The sequence below is a fragment of the Poecilia formosa genome, unplaced genomic scaffold (genome assembly GCF_000485575.1).
Source record: "Poecilia formosa unplaced genomic scaffold, Poecilia_formosa-5.1.2 Scaffold134, whole genome shotgun sequence".
Classification (NCBI taxonomy): domain Eukaryota; kingdom Metazoa; phylum Chordata; class Actinopteri; order Cyprinodontiformes; family Poeciliidae; genus Poecilia; species Poecilia formosa.
In genome coordinates this window covers 896,292-913,983 of record NW_006800073.1, presented here as the reverse complement: position 1 = coordinate 913,983, position 17,692 = coordinate 896,292, and the positions used below count along the sequence as shown (strand labels likewise).

Below are 17,692 nucleotides of genomic sequence, written 5' to 3'. Positions count from 1 at the left end.
ATAATCTGCAGAATCACCAGAAAATAACCTGCAGAACCACCAGGCTGCGCAGCTTCTAGTTTCTATTTTTCCTTCGTTTTGCTCATATTTCTGACTCCCTGTGTGATTTCAGACCCAAGCCCATGACTCACCAGCTCTCCAGCCCAGATTTCCACGGCGAGGAGAAGGAGCAGGTCACCTGCATCGGGCAGATCAAGCCGGAGCTTTACAGGCCCAAAGGCGACCAGGGCGAAGGCAAGCAGGGCGACACCTGCGGCAGGATCTGCTTCCTGCTGCGCTACGCCTTCAAGTAAGCGAAGCACGGCTGGCTGCGCACTCTGACAGGAGGCTGACGCTAATTTAGCACATTTAGCTGGGAAATGCAGAACTGGAAGCACTGGGCAATTTATCTGGAACAACTTGTTCAGCTTTTGCTCATATTGTTTTTAAGGTTTGGAAAGTGCTTGATTTCTCTGGAGAGTCATTAAAAGTGCTGATAGTTTTGTAATAAAGTGCGATCTGAGTTTTGGTTTCAACTTTAAATAACGTTTTCCCAGTTTAGGCTTTTAGTCAGATATTTTTATACACACTCAGGTCTTCAGAACTCAAAACTGACTTTAATTTTCTGAGATGAGACGTCAGAGTTTAGATTTTTTTTTTTTGTTTTTGTTTCTCAGATTTTTTTTTCTCAGAACCTTAATTTTTTTTTGCCTTGGAATTTAATTATTTTTTTTTTCAGAATTGTTGTTTTTCCCCCCACAGAATTATGAATTTATTTCTCAGAAGTCTCACTTTAATTTTCTGACATCAGAAGTCAGAGTTTTGATTTTTTTCTTCTCAGAATTAAATTTTTTTTTCTCAGAATTTAGATTTTTTTTTTTCCCCTCAGAATTTTGAAAAATTTTCCTGAAAAGTCTCATTTTATTCATGTTAAACTTAAAGTGAGACTCGTGTATAAAATCTGATTTCTGACTTCAGACAGAAACTACAGTGACTTCTTCACCGTCTGAAGTTAAATCAAACTAAACTTTTCTTGTTTTGGTTAGTTAAAATTACCAAACCTATTTCTGTTTACTAAGTTTATATATATATCTATATCTATATATATACATATTTATTGCTCAGTTTTAAATGCTACACAGCTTACCAAGAACATTTTTTTAGAGATTTATTTGTAACTTTCTTTGTATATTATGTCTAAGCATTTAATTTGAGCAGGAAGGTCATTAACATCATGTGTTTGTTTTAATGTGATGGATATTTGTTATTTCTCATGGATCAATAACTTATTGATCGTCTCATATTTCATACGTTAAACAACGTTGTTGAAATTGGGGCATTTTTTGGTAAATTAGTTTCTCGGACCAGTTTGTTGTTTACGCTGTGTGAGACTTTTCAAAGCATAAAGTTTTGTTATATTTTACTTAACCTTACCCCTGTTGAATATTCTCATTAGAAACAGTGACGGTCAGTGAGTGTGGTGCTGGAAAAGTTTGATTACCTTGAAACGGGTTGGATTTTCCAGTGCGAACCGCGGCTTGTCTGCCGTTTTTAAGACAATGCTGGAAGTCCGACCCACATTTTATGCACAACACCAGCCGCTCCCTTTGATTCTGCGATGCCCTGCAGCGCTGTGAAAGCTTTCACCGACTTGCTTGATTGGGTTATGTGTGAAGGAGCAGAAGTGGTTTAAAGAGGGTCTCATGTTAATGGAGAAACCATGAAAACATAATCTGAAAAGACACAGTGGGAGCCTTGAAACGTATTCAGACCGACACTGGCTCGTCCTTCGGCCCGAGGTTCCTTCCTCTTGCATCGGAGTCATGTGTGAAATGACTGAAGAAGTTTGACCTCCGCAGTTACACCAAGCAGAGATCAAAGGAGTCTCTGACACGGCGGCCATGATGGATATGTGAGCGCGAAGCAGCAGGACTGAATCCCTGAACGCTCCTGAAGGAGGAGATCGTTTCTGCAGCAAAGCTAGGGAACCGTTCTGGGTTTTCCACCAGAAAGGTTCAAATAGTTGGTCAGCAAAAGGCCTGCATGCAAAAGCACAACATGCAAAGTAAATTTGGTCTAGTTTCTAGTGCTAATATCTTAGTACACATGAAATAAGACAAAACTGACATATAATTAACTTTTCAGCAGGAAATGGGAGGTTGTTTTATTCAATAATTAATATTTACTGAAAAAGATATTAGTCTCATTATTTAACTAATACATTTTTACCATAAATGAAATAATCTGCCAATGGAGTTTGTTACTCAGAAAGTTTGAGACTGAGCTCATAAAGTTTCTAGAAAAAACGTTTGAAATTTCTGAGTTTGAAAAGTTTAAAATTTGCTAGAAGAAATTCTGAAATGTTGAGCCTAATCTCAGACTTTCTGCGGGTTTTTTCTTACAAATTCTTTACTGTCAGAAATTTATAAGTTTTTTCTAGGAATTGTCTCAGAATAATCTCAATTTCATTTTTTTTTTTTTGCAAATTCTTTACTTTTGGAGCTCAAAAACTCAAATTTCTTTAGAAAAAAACTTAAATTTTGAGCTTAAATTGACATTTCTCAATTTGAAAAGTCAGAAATGTTCAACTTTGCAAACTCAGAAACTGTTTGACTTTTGAAGCTCAGAAATTTTCATATTTTTTCTAGAAAATCTCAGAGATTAATTTCAAAATTTCAGAATTACTCGATGGAAATTAACTAAATTTTTGTCTATCTGCGGTGAAGCTAATGCTAACCTGACCATAACGGTTATGCCATCAGTATGTGACGTATTTATGCTGAACATCCTTTACTCTTGGGCTGAGGTGTTGGTGTCACACTGATCGTTATCGAACCGATCTGCTAAATGGTGATCGCGGTTCTCAGCCCTGCTGGGTCTGAAGGGCATGTCGGGTCTGCGGGGGGCAGCTCTGCATGCCTTCCTGCCCTGACACGTTGAAACATTGCAAAGCGTGAAAGTGCTGATGGTTGGAGAAAAGAAAGGGTGCGACCGTTTCATTCATGAATTATATATGTGAGCCGGTTTGAGCAGCAACCTGCCGACGCATCATCAAAGGACAGAGAATTAGCCTAATGGAGGAAACGGCAAAACAAAACCATTCCTGCGTCTCGTTTAAGTCGGCAGATGACGTCTGTCTCTGTAGGTATGGAGTAAAAAACAAAGGTTGGCGTTGCTGCAAACAGTCACCTGGCGATGGGATTGGTGCGTTAATGTGTGAGACCCGCTAACAGTCGATGTCAGACCTGCTCCTGTCCTCCGGGAAACGCATTTCTATTGACAAGCCCATTAAAAGCTGACACGTTTCCACAGCGGGAATAACGGCGAGCTTTCCGTGAGTCTGCCAGGAATAAGGTGGCGGAGCCTGTTGGAGCTGCGATAGGAGAATTCACTCTGAGGAAACATCAGGAAATCCTGAGTTATTCTCCAACACAGCTCCTTAAAAATGATTTAATTTCAATTTTATGTTTCCAAGGTTTGGAAAGTGTTTGATATTTTGTAATAAATGCAATATAATGATATAATTTGCATTAATTTAGAAAACATTATCATTAAAACAAGATGCTTTCATGTGCCTATAAAAAGTCGTGTTGTAATGTTGGTTAAAATGAACAAATTGTTTCTAAATACCAGAAAATGTAGCGAGAACATTTTTAGATATATTTTTAAAATTCTGGTATAAACAAATCAAATACAAGTCTTAAGATTAAGAGAACACACACAGAAAGAAAATATATTCTGTATATTCTGCTTGAAGGTCGTTTATTGGAACTGGTCGATACGGCTGAAAAACTGATCACAATATGAGTGTTTCATATCAGTCGATAATTATTGATTAGATTTTTGTTTTAATATCTCAAACTGTTATTGTCGTTTTCTCCTTCAACTCCACACAGTTATTTTTATTTTTAAGCAGTTATAAGGTGAAACCTGGAACAGGGCAAGCTAACAGGCTGTTGCTAGGTTACCAAAGAGTGAGTGAGTTGCTAGGTAACCAAAGAGTGAGTGAGTTGATTCCACCAACTTAGCTTAGCTAGCCGTGAAGTTGAGCAGCTAAGGTCTTTCCTCTGCCTACATCTCCCAGAATGCTGTGCGGTTTTGGATCGGAGTTCAGTGAAATTATTAAACACTGTGTTGGACAATATCTATCACGTGTCTATCATGATTGATTGATTGATTGATATTGTTATTGATTTATTGCCCGGCTCCAACCCGATTTGTTTGGATTGTTTTGTGCTGGGGTGTCCACACTGTGGTCCGGGGGCCATTTTTGGCCCATAAAATGATTTTGTTTGGCCCCTGAACACAAATCAAATACTAAAAATTTGGCCAACTGATGACCCCAAAATTAGGAAATGATCTGTTTTTCTTTTAATAAGGCAACAATCTGGAGCCTCTTTGTGTTTTGGATCTTTAAGGATATCTAGATTTCATGTTTATTATCAAGCATTAAAATAAAAATAAAAAAAACACAATTAACTAAGTTTAACATTGTCAGTTTATTGAATCTTGTTGCCCGCAGGTAATTTAAATTTGTCAGAATTTTGGGATTTCATTATTAATTTTGCTTATTATCAAGCAGCATTTTGAGTTTTATGAATTTTGTCAGTTTTGGCCTCCGAAGAAAAAAAACTTAAAAAAATAAAAAAAAAAAAAACACCACTGATGTAATGAATATTTATTATTCCTACGGGTTAAATTACTTACTGGTATGTGTAACTGAAATAAAGTAAACGTAGATTTATATTTTATATGATAATGTTATATTATTTATTTTTAATTAGCGTTTTGTTCTGGGATCAGTCAGGTGTACAGGGTGTGAGAGATGTTTCAAAACAAAGTTTAGCTGTAGAATCTAGAATACAATCATAAAACACTGTTAAAAAAGCAATAAATTAATATTAAAGTAAATTAAAGTAGTCTTTGTTTTTATCTCCTGCTTGAATTTTCCTGTGGAAGAAATCTACAAACCCTGCTAATAAAGATGCTTCATTGCATTAGTTTCCTTTTCTTTCCAGTTATTATTAATCTGGTTAATTAATTAGAAAACGTAAACATTTATCCTGAAGCGCAGCATGGTGCAGCATCATCTTGATTCGACCTGACTGCGTGTTTATGTGGCTGGATGTGAGTCGGGGGTAAACGCTTGTCCAGATTCTCCACGGCTCTGATGTCAACACACATCCTGCGGACGCTGCAGCTGCTGCAGGTCACTGTCTGCCGTTTGCCCCGCTGATCCGGCCTCAGCCTCCAGCTCACGCCGGCCTCCTGTACGGCAGCAAATGAAGTGCTGACAGCCTCGTTAACACATGGAGACGCAGCCTAACGAGGTCTGATTAAAAGCCTCCGAGCTGTCCTCATCTTCATCTGGTAATTAAATGCATAATAAACGGCGAAGCGTTCGTATGTGCAGACATCAGCGCCGGCCCGCGCGGAGATCTTATGTTTGTTTGCGTGACAGAGATATTTTCAGTCCTGCTCAGTTGTTTGTGTGTTTGTGCAGAAAGGGGCTGTTAGGCTATTTTTATACAAAGGCTGCTGATTGTCCAATTTCTAACTAATGTGTGCAACCTTTCAACATGTTTTTGTGTGGAGAAGTAAGAATAGCTGCAGGGCACAACGTCGTGATCCGCCACCTGAAGGTTTCTGGTCTGAGTGGCTTTTTCAGAGTTCAGTTTAACTCATTCCGAGTCTTATCCGTGAACAAAGTCTTCTTTAGATTAGGGCTGAAATGATTAATCGTGATTAATCGGTTAATGAAACAATCGATTAATCGTTAACTGGAGCATACCAACTCAAAAAAATACAAATTGTTGAAAGAACAACGTATTTAGAGTAGTAATTGAGTCAAAACTGTACAAACATACATACATTTTGCATTTAAGATAAAGAAAACCATGTCTATAAATATGTTCAACCCAAAACTCCTCATGTGGCTTTACCTCCACCTGGTTCAAATCCTGTAAAGTTTTCCTGTTTTGGTGCAGAGTTATCAGATAAATTTGTAATTTAATGCATTTCTGTCTGTGTTTTATTTAAGAAAGAAGCGTTTTCAGTCAGGTCAGCCTGGTTTTGTGTATCGGATCGGTGTCGGTCGATACTAATGGGTATCAGAAGTGGATAAAGTGGACCGGTGCATCCGTAAGGCTCATCCCAGGACGCTAAAGATAATAAACGAGCTCCGTTCTGTGTGCCTCTCTGTTCTTCTGCGCTCACTGAGCTGACGGTGCAGCTCTGGAGATGGCGCACACAAACACTCGCCGGCTATTCTTGCTCCGTCTCTTCTTCTCCAGAGACTCTCAACCCTCCCACTCCAATTTGTGTGCACGAGTTCAGCACAGGTGTTTCGGTGTTTGTGTGTGGGCTAATCCTGTCTGAGTCTCAGCGTGTTTGTTGTGCAAGCCCTGACTCCATGTCTTACTTTAAGGATAATTCGGTTCTGCTTTCTCCTCGTCTCAGCACGGAGCAGTTGGTGGTTAAGATACTGAAAGCTCTGGACCTGCCAGCGAAGGACGCCAACGGCTTCTCCGACCCGTACGTGAAGATCTACCTACTGCCAGACAGAAAGAAGAAATTCCAGACAAAGGTGCGTCCCGCTCGCCTCCGTCCTCGTCGGGAATCGGCTGTTATTCCGGTGAAAGGAAAACACTTTCCCACCAGTTTCATTCTGCTCTAACAACCCATGGAGAATTACACAGTCTCACTAATGTAATCCCATCTAATCAAGTCTGAGGCACAATTTATGCTGGATAATGTGCTTCAGATGAGAACTGCAGATAACTGGCACATTTTCCTGGGGTTTGAAGACTCTTCAGTCTGGTGTGAGGGAAAGCAGATCAAGATCAGATTGATTTACAGCGACGCGTAACGCCTCGCTCTTCAGAAACCGTGTTGCCAGATTGGGCTGTTTTTGGTGAGGTTGTTCAAATCCAGATTACTTTTCACAACATTTGGCCAAATAAATTTTCAGGAAGGTAAACCTTTTCCTTTTTTATTGTACTTCCAACAAAAGGGCAACAGTTTGATGCTATTGGACCAAACAAATATTAGGACAGTTGAGAAAATCAGTTTTAATGAGGATAATAATCTGCTATAGTTCATTTAAACTAAAAAAAAAGTTTCCATTCATGACTTTATGTCTAAATGTTGGTTTTTACAAGGTAAAAACCAACATTTGAGATTATCTGAGAAACGATGAAAATGAATATTATACTTACCAGAGACTGACCTAAGAGGTAGCATGCACAAAAAGAAAAACCTGGAATTGAGCCCTGCTGGATGCCGTATTGTAATGATACCATAAGTCACGACGTAAAACTGGAGCAATCTGAGAGCAGTGAACAAGCTACTGATAGACCTGAACAAAGTGAATTAAACTCTGAAATGTGATGCTTCAGTGCCTCTGAGATGTCATTAAAAACTAAATAAGATGACGGCTGTGGATAAAAAATACACTGTAGACCTAAAGTTAGAGGGAACAGAAAGTCTAATTAAGACGAGTAGTCCTGCTAAAAGAGGTAAAAATTATTTATTGGAGGGGTTATGTTCCCTTCATTTGTAGTTTTGGTTCATATTTAATATAAAGATGGTGCTGCTTTCTGTTGCTGGTGCAGAAAAGTGAATGTTAAATTAATTTTCCCTTCAGAGAATCTTAGTTGCGTTGTGGAAACTGTCAAAGACTGAATGGTAACCTGCATAACTTTGAGCTTAAAGCAAATGGTTGGAGGTGCTATAAACACAACAGATTAATAAAAAATAACAATACTTTTCAATGCAGCATTTCATAAAGATCCAAGGTTTAATAAACTCATCTTTCCTTCTGGTTTGTCCAGAGTGGAAACAACTGAGAGGTTGTTTGGGCCTATTGGTTGCCACAGGTGACCAATTAAGCTTCCTTGAACAGGTTGGGATCGGCTTACGGTCTACACAAAACATGTTCACTGCATATTCAAAATCATTCTGTTTTAGAGCATCTTCTCACTATAAATCCAAATAATCTGCTGCAGGCCATGCCCCCCAGGTCAATGTTTACACTCTCAGGTGGAAATGGCTGCAAAAAGATGTATAATTATGCAACTGTACATCTTTGAAAAGCATAAGTAGAGCCTCCTGCACAACCAACAGGAATGCAGCAAGTGGTTTCTGGATGGTGAGTCAACAACAAAACACTTGTCTGTTCCAGCAGCCATTGTACAGCAGTAAAATCAGCTGACCAAAGCTACTGGCACTCAGCTTGGGTTGCTAGGTTACGGGGCAGAGCTCTGCTGGGGTTGCTAGGCAACAGGCAGTGTCTGCTGATATGTGACGTTACATTTCGGGTGTTTTTGAACCAGCTCATTTTCCAGACGGCAAAAAACATAAACAGGTGGATGGTTGTTTTTTGTTTTAAGCACTTTGGTTTGTTTTTAGAAGCAATTGAGACTCAAAATAACAGTTTTAAAACGTGTGAAAAGTGAACTTTACACAATGTGTCCCCACTAACCAGATATAACTCGCCGTTGTTGTTTTATGACATCCCTTGGTTCAGTTTCAGAATGTCTGGTTCTTTCTTCCAGCAGCTTTACGCCACAGATCTGATGCTGTTCAGTTCTTCTTCTACTAATAATGGCTTTAGAAAACACATGGTCAGTTGTACCAGTTGGTAAACCTGACTCTGTTGCTCGTAGGTTGCAGACTCACAGAAGTCCTTCTCTCTCTGGCTTTGCCCTAATGAACGACTAATATGACTCCACAGAAATGTTTTTTTACTTTTAAGGTTTTAGCACCTCATTGATACTAAAAGTAGCTAACTAACTTTGAGTCTTGTTCCTTGTGTAGCAACATCAACCCTGAAGATTAGCATGAATTTAAAGGTAAGATGTGTTTACTGAATGGAAAAATGTCAGACTTTTTCATTTCCTATGTGCCAATCACCAGGACGGGACTGAGAAGCTGAATAGGACCCATTTCCAGTAGATGTGGGGTTCTCCAGAGCTGCCATCCTGCAGCTTTTTGAAGCAGCCCTTATCCAGCACCACTGGATCAAATGAATAGCTTGTTACCAGGCCTTTGCAGAGCTGAATGACATCCTGATTAGGTGTGTTGAAGAAGGGGTGCTTCTAAAACTTCAGGATCTCTGGAGGGCTGGATTTGGGGACTCGTCTCAGTACAATGTGCTGTTAGTCAGCTTCTGCTGCCTTGCACCAGAATAGTTTGTTCATTGTAATCCGTACAGATGGCAGACATTAAAATGGAATGTCTGGTTCAAAAATGTGAAAAATGTGCGAAATTTATATTTTGCACATTTTTGGGTCTCAATTCTAAATGCTTAAAAAAAAACAAATGATATTTTTTGGTAATAGGTTCATATTTTTTGGTGTCTGGAAAATGATGAGTTTCACAAGCCTCCTGAATGTAACAGGGCACCTTCTGCCTGTTACCTAGCAACCCCAGCAGAGCTCCAGGACTTTTGGTTTACAATGGCTGCTGGAAAAGACGAGGGTTTTATTGTTGATTTACCATCCAGAAACCACTTGCTGCATTCTCGTTGGTTGTGCAGGAGGCTGCACTTCTGCTTTTCAAAGAACTATGGTTGTACATTTGTGCATCTGTTTGTAGCCATTTTCACCTGAGTGTAAATGTTGAGTTGGGGGCAGCAGCTTATTTGGATTTAAAGCGAGAAGAAGCAGAACTGAGCAGACTAAAATCTCATTATCTAAAAATTATTTTGTGCAAAAATCTTATGAACATGTTTTGTGTAAACCATTGACCTATCCTAACTTGTTCAAGAATTGGTTGGCTTTAAACTAAAACAAGAAAACAGTTTACTGAAGAGCTTTTATATTTGGAAAAATATTAAGTCAGACCTTCGCTAGCTGTTGTATAATTCCCACCCGGCTTGAGGTAATATTTGAGAACATTTCAGGATGTTCTGTATCAGAAAATGTTCCTTTTGCTCCAGAGAATCAACCTCCCTCTGTCTCAGCTATCCTCTGTGGAGAAACTCAACATAACTACTTCCAAATGTGATATATGGCAGTGAAGTTGTATCCATAAACACCACTGGAACAGTCACAGAAGTGGGACAGAGTGAAAAGCAGAAGCTAACGTCTCCGATGAAGCTGTAGCCGTTAGAAGAAGCTCCCTCTTGGTTTCGCCTTTTGTTCAGCTGTCTCTCGCGTGCAACAAAAGATCCCTCAGCCTTTGAAAAGCATGAATGCTTCTGTAATTTACATAATGTGGCTCCCATTTTTTTTGTTTGAAGTGTGTCTGATTGTTTAATTTCAATCACACCCTCATTAACATTGAAATTTTACACCTTTCATATTTGGAGCTCTTTTATCACGCACCCCGCCGACTGATTGTGACGCCGGCTCACAGAAAGATGTTCGGAGGGGTTTGTGTTTCTAAGAGCCGGCGCTTCGCCATCAGACGCATGTTTGGCGACCATCAGGTGCTGATAAACCGGACTGACAGACCCGCTGTGGTGGAAAGTCTTCGTTTTCATTTCTGTTGGTGTCTGGAAAGTCATGTGACGTTTCAAAAACCTTCCAAATGCAAAGTCACAAACCCCAACGGCACTGAGCCTCACCCAGCAAAGAACCGTTACCTAGCAACCCCAGCGGAACTCCGCCCGTTACCTAGCAACCCCAGCGGAACTCCGCCCGTTACCTAGCAACCGAAGCTAGGCAGTGAGTGTTTACTCCTCGACAAGATTTATACCAAAGGCTTTTCCAGCAAATCTATCCCAATTTGGTGATTTACTTGATGATTCTGATGATTTATAAGGAACAGCAGCAGCAGCTTCTACGCCCCACAAATCTGGAACAAACTTCCGGAAAATCGCAAAACAGCCGAAACTCTGAGTTTCTTTAAATCTAGACTAATAACCCGCCTGTTTAGATTTGCTTTTGTACCGTAATTAATGAAACACTAGACAACATTTTGGAAAAATGTAATGTTTTTTGTGTTTTTATGATATAAAGCACTTTGAACTGCCTTTTTGCTGAAATGTGCTATAAAAATAAACTTTGATTGATTGAATTGGAGGAGTTTGAAGGCAGATGAGGTTCAGGAAAATGTTACAAATGAAATCAGCAATCTTATTTCTCATTTGAGCTTTTAGTTGACCTGGAAAAGATGAAGAAGTTTTGAGCACAGTCACATAAAAAGAGAAATGAGAACCTTCCCTTTTAAACTTCTTGCTTCAATTCAGTGGATTTGTTTTGATCATTCTCTCCAAAATGGAATAAAGAAATTCATTTTTATCCTTCCGGCACAGGAATAAGGTCAGGCCATGGGTTAAGGTTTAAATGCACTTTTCATCCGTGAGTCATCCGTCTTTTCTTTATCTCCTCTCCAACCAGGCAGCCAGACTTTCTTATGATCTTTGATCAATAGTTGAGGGTCTCTGGGGGTCTTTTAATGTTTTCTCTGAACTTTGGCTGCTTTTTTTGTTCATTCTCAGTGCATTGGCCCATACATTTCCAAATGATTGTTTTTCCTGTCTGGTAAGCCACTTATTTTGTATTTATGAATTATTCTGACATTAAAAGGTCCTTGAACTTGACGTATGAGTCAGTGTGGAGTTTAAACTTAATCCACAATTTATGAAGCCATTTTTAGGTTCCTTTGAAAATCTTTTTCCAGAATTTTGTCACATTTATTCCACTTTAGTCCATGAAAAATTACTGAAGATATCATATTCTGAGTCCATATTAAGCAGTGAGCAACACTGTTGAAAGTGTTGTTCACTTTAAAAAATCAGGTTTCACTAAAACAGTCATTTTCCAACAAGATATTATAATATATACCTCCAAACTGTAATTTGTTGGTAAGCTTGTTGCAATAAGCAATAAATAAATTAATTGCATGATATTTTCCATTTCCATAATTGTTTTTTCTTCTCGTGTCTCTATTTCCACCAAAGTCTGGTGCTTTGGTCTCAACTTGCTTCTCTTTTTGAAGAATAATTTTGTTTACAGAGACTTCAGTGTCCATTTTATTTGTTGATTTATTTATTTTGGATATTTACAATGTTTTCCATTTCCAGTGTTAAATGCTAATTAGAATTTAAAGTTTATTGATCTTTGAGAGGCTGTGCTGTATTACTTTAATATTACTTCAAAATGGTCTCAAAACAAGATTATGAATTTCTGGGACAATTTACTGTTCAACAAAATGTGTTATTGTGACAGGTCTATTTTTTTTATCAATCAATCAAATTAATTTTTATAGCACATTTATAGTTCACAACTCTAAGATAGAAAGTCATTAAAACAACCTACAGTTTGAGAAACCAGTAATAAACGTTACATTTTGTCAATCATCAAAATCATTAAATATGTTGGTCAATGTTCCATTTATTATGGTACAAAAGCAACTCTAAACTAAAACTAATGCAAATTTTTGACAGACGGAGACAACTGATCGGTGAAGCGGAGAAATTTTCACCAGTGATGGTTTTGTTTCTGTTTAGTCGAATTCTCAACAGGTTTCCAGAAACCGGTGCCGCTTATGTTTCCAAAATGTTTCGGATAAAAAAGGTTTGTGTTTCGCCACAGCACGGCGAGAGGAAAGGACAAAGCAAACACTTGTTGGATATTTTAATCAATCATCACAGCAGTCGGAGTGAAAACTCAGCGTGTTTTAAAAGACATGAATCCCAGGGAAATGTTTTTTTTTCTGTGTGTTTTAGCTGGAGAGACGAAGGTACAAACTGTGATGATTGTCTTAAAAAAGTCTCTGGTTTTCCTCTGAGGAACCTCGGCTCGCTTCTGAAACTGCAACAAAGTAATCAATGGAAAGACTCAAATGTCAAAATGATTATTTAATAATCAGGGCTGATGCCATACAATGCAGCTCTCAAGTTACTGTGTAATTATTTAGCATGAACCCGGCGTTCGTCTGGACTCCTGGCCAGAGGCAATTATTAATGAATACGAGGAGGAGGGTCTGAATACGTCTCTTTCTATTTACTGTGTCCATTTCATAATTGCTGAGGGCAGTAAAATTATTAATAGCAGGTGGTTAAAAGTATTGAAGCAATTAAACTGTTTTATTTAAATAGTTATTACATGTAGCCTTTTATTTTTACTGCTCATTTTTTAAAGATCTCACTTTTCTCAACAATCTGGTCTAATTATACCGATAAATGCCGTTTAAATTGGCCAAATGTGATTTTTAAGGCAAACAGAACAACATAAACAAATCAAATTTGAGTCAAAAAACATGAAAGTTTTCAAACAAGAAAGGTAAAAAGTATTCAAAGGGCATCATTTAAACAGTTTGTATGAATCGTTTGGGGCTTTTCTACCAACGTAGCTGCAATCAGACATCTTTACTGTCCAAGTTTTTCAAGTTTCCTAAAGCTGCAACTTTGCCCTTTCTCCTTCAGTCTTTTTCTAAATATTTTTATTTAAGATGCTGATTAACCTGTAGATGTCGCTCGGTCTGATCTTTGGGATGACTTTGCTGAGGTGTCCACTTCTGGGAAAGTTTTCCACTGAGGAATAATTATTTTCTCTGGAGAAATATAGATTTTAATTGCATCTTTTCAGATTCATAAACGTTAGTAGTAGTGAGTTTTATGGCTGTTGCATCCTGTCAGAATAGTTCTTGATGAGCAGTATGTAGCGGATAATTTTCCTCTAAAGGAGACTTTTAAAACTTCAATTAAATTAGCATGCTCCTCTCATCTATCACACCATATTTAAAAGGCTATATTTCCTCTGAGTGTTTTCTAAATTTGCCGGTGTGTCTCTCAGGTCCACAGAAAGACCTTAAACCCAGTGTTCAACGAGACGTTCCAGTTCGGCGTGCCGCTGAACGAGCTACATTCCAGGAAGCTGCATTTCTCCGTGTACGACTTCGACCGCTTCTCCAGACACGACCTGATAGGTCAGGTGGTGGTGGACAACCTGCTGGACTTCAGCGAGGGCAGCGGGGACAAACCCATCTGGAGGGACATCGTGGAGGGAACGGCGGTAAGACACGAACCGAGAAACGCTCAGAGTCCGTGTGACTCGAAGGTTGTGTTGGTTAGTCAAATTCAGTTTTATAAACATGTTGCAGCGTGACGTCATGGGCGAAAGTCCCGGCAAAAAGCTGCTTGCTAATGAAGACTACCATTGGTTTTAGCTGTTAAATTATCAATATACCAAGCTAAATCTTAAATGTACATAAAAATAGTGAAACAGTGCTTTGCTACTTGTCAGCTGTCAACACTAGCTTCTACAATGAGATGAAAAGGTCAAGAAATGCTTTAAATAAGAAAAATAGAGAGGCAGATGAAAGTAGGTCAACTATGCTAGCTTGACTTTGAAAATCTTGCATGTAGATGTGCTGTGGAATTCGGTGTGTTTCAGTTCAGTTATAAAATTTCTAAAAAGGCTCTTCTGATGAAGAGAAGCTGCCGAGTAAGGCGTTCAGAACTGGACGGATGTGCTCTGTCTTCCTGGTTTTAGTCAGAATGCCAGCAGCAGCGTTCTGGATCAGCTGCAGCTGGAGGGTTGATTTTCTAGGCTGACCTGTAAAGACTTTGTTGCTTTAATTAATGAGACTAAAGCAAAACAAATGCATGAGTTTCTCTAGATATTGTTGAAACATTAGTGCTTTACTCCTGGAAATGTTCTTCAGGTGATAGAAGACCGACATTGTATTTGTCTTTGTGTCTCTGATGGCTCAGGTCTGATTTAGCTCATTTTGTAAATCTTACCGTTAAAGTGTTAACGTTAAGCATTTTATGTTTTCTGTGATGAATGAATGAATGAATGAATAAACCTACATAGTGTAACAGATAAAAATCTGCTAAAATCGCATGATGGGCATCTTCCATAAATAAAACTGTTGCTTATTTGTCTCATAATCCAACAATGACTAAATTAAAACTAAAAATTAATAAAATTGTAAAAGTTTGCTGTGTTTTACAATCTGCTCACATCCTCCTGCTGCTCAAAATGATTTGTTGAAACAGAAACGTGGTGGTTTCATCATGAAGGCGTAATGTTGGTGTAGCTGAACGCGCCGGAGCCGCGTCAAAATAATCTGACTCAACTGAATTTTTCTTTCCTCAGACTGAGTTTTGTTGTGTTTTGTTTTTGGTAAGTCTGTTTTCTTGTAGCAGTATGGCTGCGTCTGTTTGTTTGTCTCAGTCATGTTTAATAAATGACGTATATGGATACCTACATGGCAGCTAAATAAAATATGTTGTTTAAAAATTTATTTTAACAGGCTAAAACTTTTTTTGTGAAAGATTCTGAGTTTTGAAATTTGTTTGGCCTTCAAATGGAAGCAAATGGAAAAAAAGAACTTCATTAAGTCTAATCAGTTACATTTTTTAATTTGATTAAACATTTTTCAGTCCTGAAGGAGACACTTTTATGCATAACTGTTTGTTTTTGTAATTCTCCTTCCTGCCACTAGAGGCGCTGAAACGAGTTGCTGCCATTAAATGACGACTGGCTTCCTGAAGTGAATAGTCTGACTTTAGTTGGAGTAAAAGCAGAAAGAGATGACTCTAACTTAAAAAAATCTGTATGACATAAATTATATTATAGTATATTATAAATTCACTGTGGTTTATCTCATATTTAGATTATTTACAGCTACCTGCAAATAGTTAAACCAGCAAATACTTGAAACCCTCTATAAAAATGCTAAAAACTGCCTATTTTAATAAATCAAACAAAATATACCTTAATATGCATTAATACGCTCTGTGGAAACTGTTTTAGCGCTACAGCAGAAGCTAGCATCCATCGTCGCATTACAGTTTGTTGCCTGGAGATGAGATACGTTTTGAATCTGCACTGAAATAATTTAAACTTTATAGACAATTTAAAGTAGTTTAATTAATCCAGTTAAATACTTTAATAAACAGCAGCTGCCACACTAAATAGACTGATCCAGCTGTTGTTTGTTTTATATGATTTCTTTGAGTTAGAAATCCACATAATTTGCATTTCTATTCCAAAAACCTCATTCAGGAAAGTTATTTTCAAAATATTAGATTCACTCGCAGTAATCTGAGATCAATAGTTCAACAGACTAAAACTCAATATATTTATGTAAGGCAAACAAGTCGCCACTCCTCTCCCAGCATTAAGACCCCGAGGCTTTAACTGGACCTCCGATCTCGTCTGATCAAAGTGCTGAACTGCTTCCTGTTGCTCTGATTCAGCTGGGCGGTTCTGGATCCAGTCGGAACGGTGGCATGCTCAGGTTTCGACGGTAAATCCAGTCTGGTTTCTGCTCTCGGAGGAGCGGTCCGTATGGAAAACAGTCAGCCTGCAGGATAGATTGATTTAAAGTCTGGTCGTGTGAAAAATCATCTAAACAGAGTCTGTATAGATTACTGGGAAGGAGGCCGAATGCAGGCCGAATCCAAACTTTGTATTGGTTTACGTCCAACTTGATTTATATGAAATATTCATGGAAGGCTATTAGCAAATTAGACGGAGCAGAGCTTTAAAAATGTTGGCACCAGGGTCTAATTTATTAAATAAGTTTAAAGCATCAGTGTATATCAGTGCTTCACCTGAGGAAGTGTTGATGAGTGCGACTCTGACCGGAAAGCAGGGATTTTAATGGAAGAAGGCAGGGAAGATAAAAAATATAAATCTTACAATTGACTGCCATTTCATAAGTTATTAGATTGAAATTAATTCCAATCGTTTAACTAATAACTTCTGCTTATGCCTTATATTAGTGTTGCAGTTTATCCTCCAACCAGCAGAGGGCGTCGCTGGTTATCGTTAAGCAGAGCCAGTTGATACAGAAACAAAGATGGCGGCCATATCTCAGAACAGGAAAGAGAAATGATCCACATATTACGACTTTATTATGAGAATATTACAACTTTTTTCTGGTATTATTTTGACTTAAATTTAAAATGTTGACGTTATTCTCTGAATACTGTTTCACTTATTTTGATTTTAGTCTCATACAAATTTAAACTCTTTATATTATGATGTTATTTCTGTGTTTACATAACTTTAATCTCATTATTTCATGTTTTTAATAATATGTGGCCCTAATACTCAGTCATACAGTAAAATCTTTGTTTTTTTATCACTGACAGTAGTTCTGCATGAACTGATCTTTGTTCATGAGGAATTAAGTATTTCAAATATTTTCATCTTTTAAGTTAGCAACCTAACAGGTTCCTATTTTGTTATATTTTATAAATATGAATAAGTTTAATAATGTGAGAAAAACACAATTATCTGTTTATGCAGTCAGAGTTTAACACAGCTGAAAAAAAAACTGTTAAAATATAAATATAAGTGATGGAAAGACAGTGATCCTCTTAATACTACGGCCAGATGGTGTGGCTGAAATAGTATCACACTATAATTGTCTCATATTAGTCAATATTAATAATCATTGATTACGTTTGTGCTTTAAATATCTGAAATAGTGCCAAATTGGTGGTGTGACCTTTCCTGTTTTGTCCAGTTTCCATTCCACACTGTTGATTTTTTTTATTTTTAATCACCTATGAGGCTCAGCAGGGAAACCTGAAACTGCTCAACAGGGTGTTGCTAGGTAACCAAAGCTGGGCGGAACTTGAAACAAGGGTAACACTTTATTTGAAGGGGGGTGAATAAGACTGTCATGACACTGTCATAAAAATGACATAACACCTGTCATGAACATGAATAAGCCTTCATGAATATTTATGACTGTTGTCATAAAGCGTCATTCGGTAAATTATGACACTTTTAATACAAAG

The 17,692-nt window shown here is 38.0% G+C and overlaps 1 protein-coding gene across 2 annotated transcripts in view; it reads left to right on the top strand.

The window, feature by feature from the left end:
- syt3 (synaptotagmin III) overlaps nt 1–17,692 on the top strand; it is a 54,721-nt gene that overhangs the window by 29,330 nt on the left and 7,699 nt on the right. For both annotated transcript variants that reach the window (XM_007562146.2, XM_016676418.1), the window contains exons 6-8: nt 113–289; nt 6,439–6,565; nt 13,725–13,943. In XM_007562146.2, the coding sequence (XP_007562208.1) occupies nt 113–289; nt 6,439–6,565; nt 13,725–13,943 (523 nt within the window). The remainder of the gene's footprint in view (nt 1–112; nt 290–6,438; nt 6,566–13,724; nt 13,944–17,692) is intronic.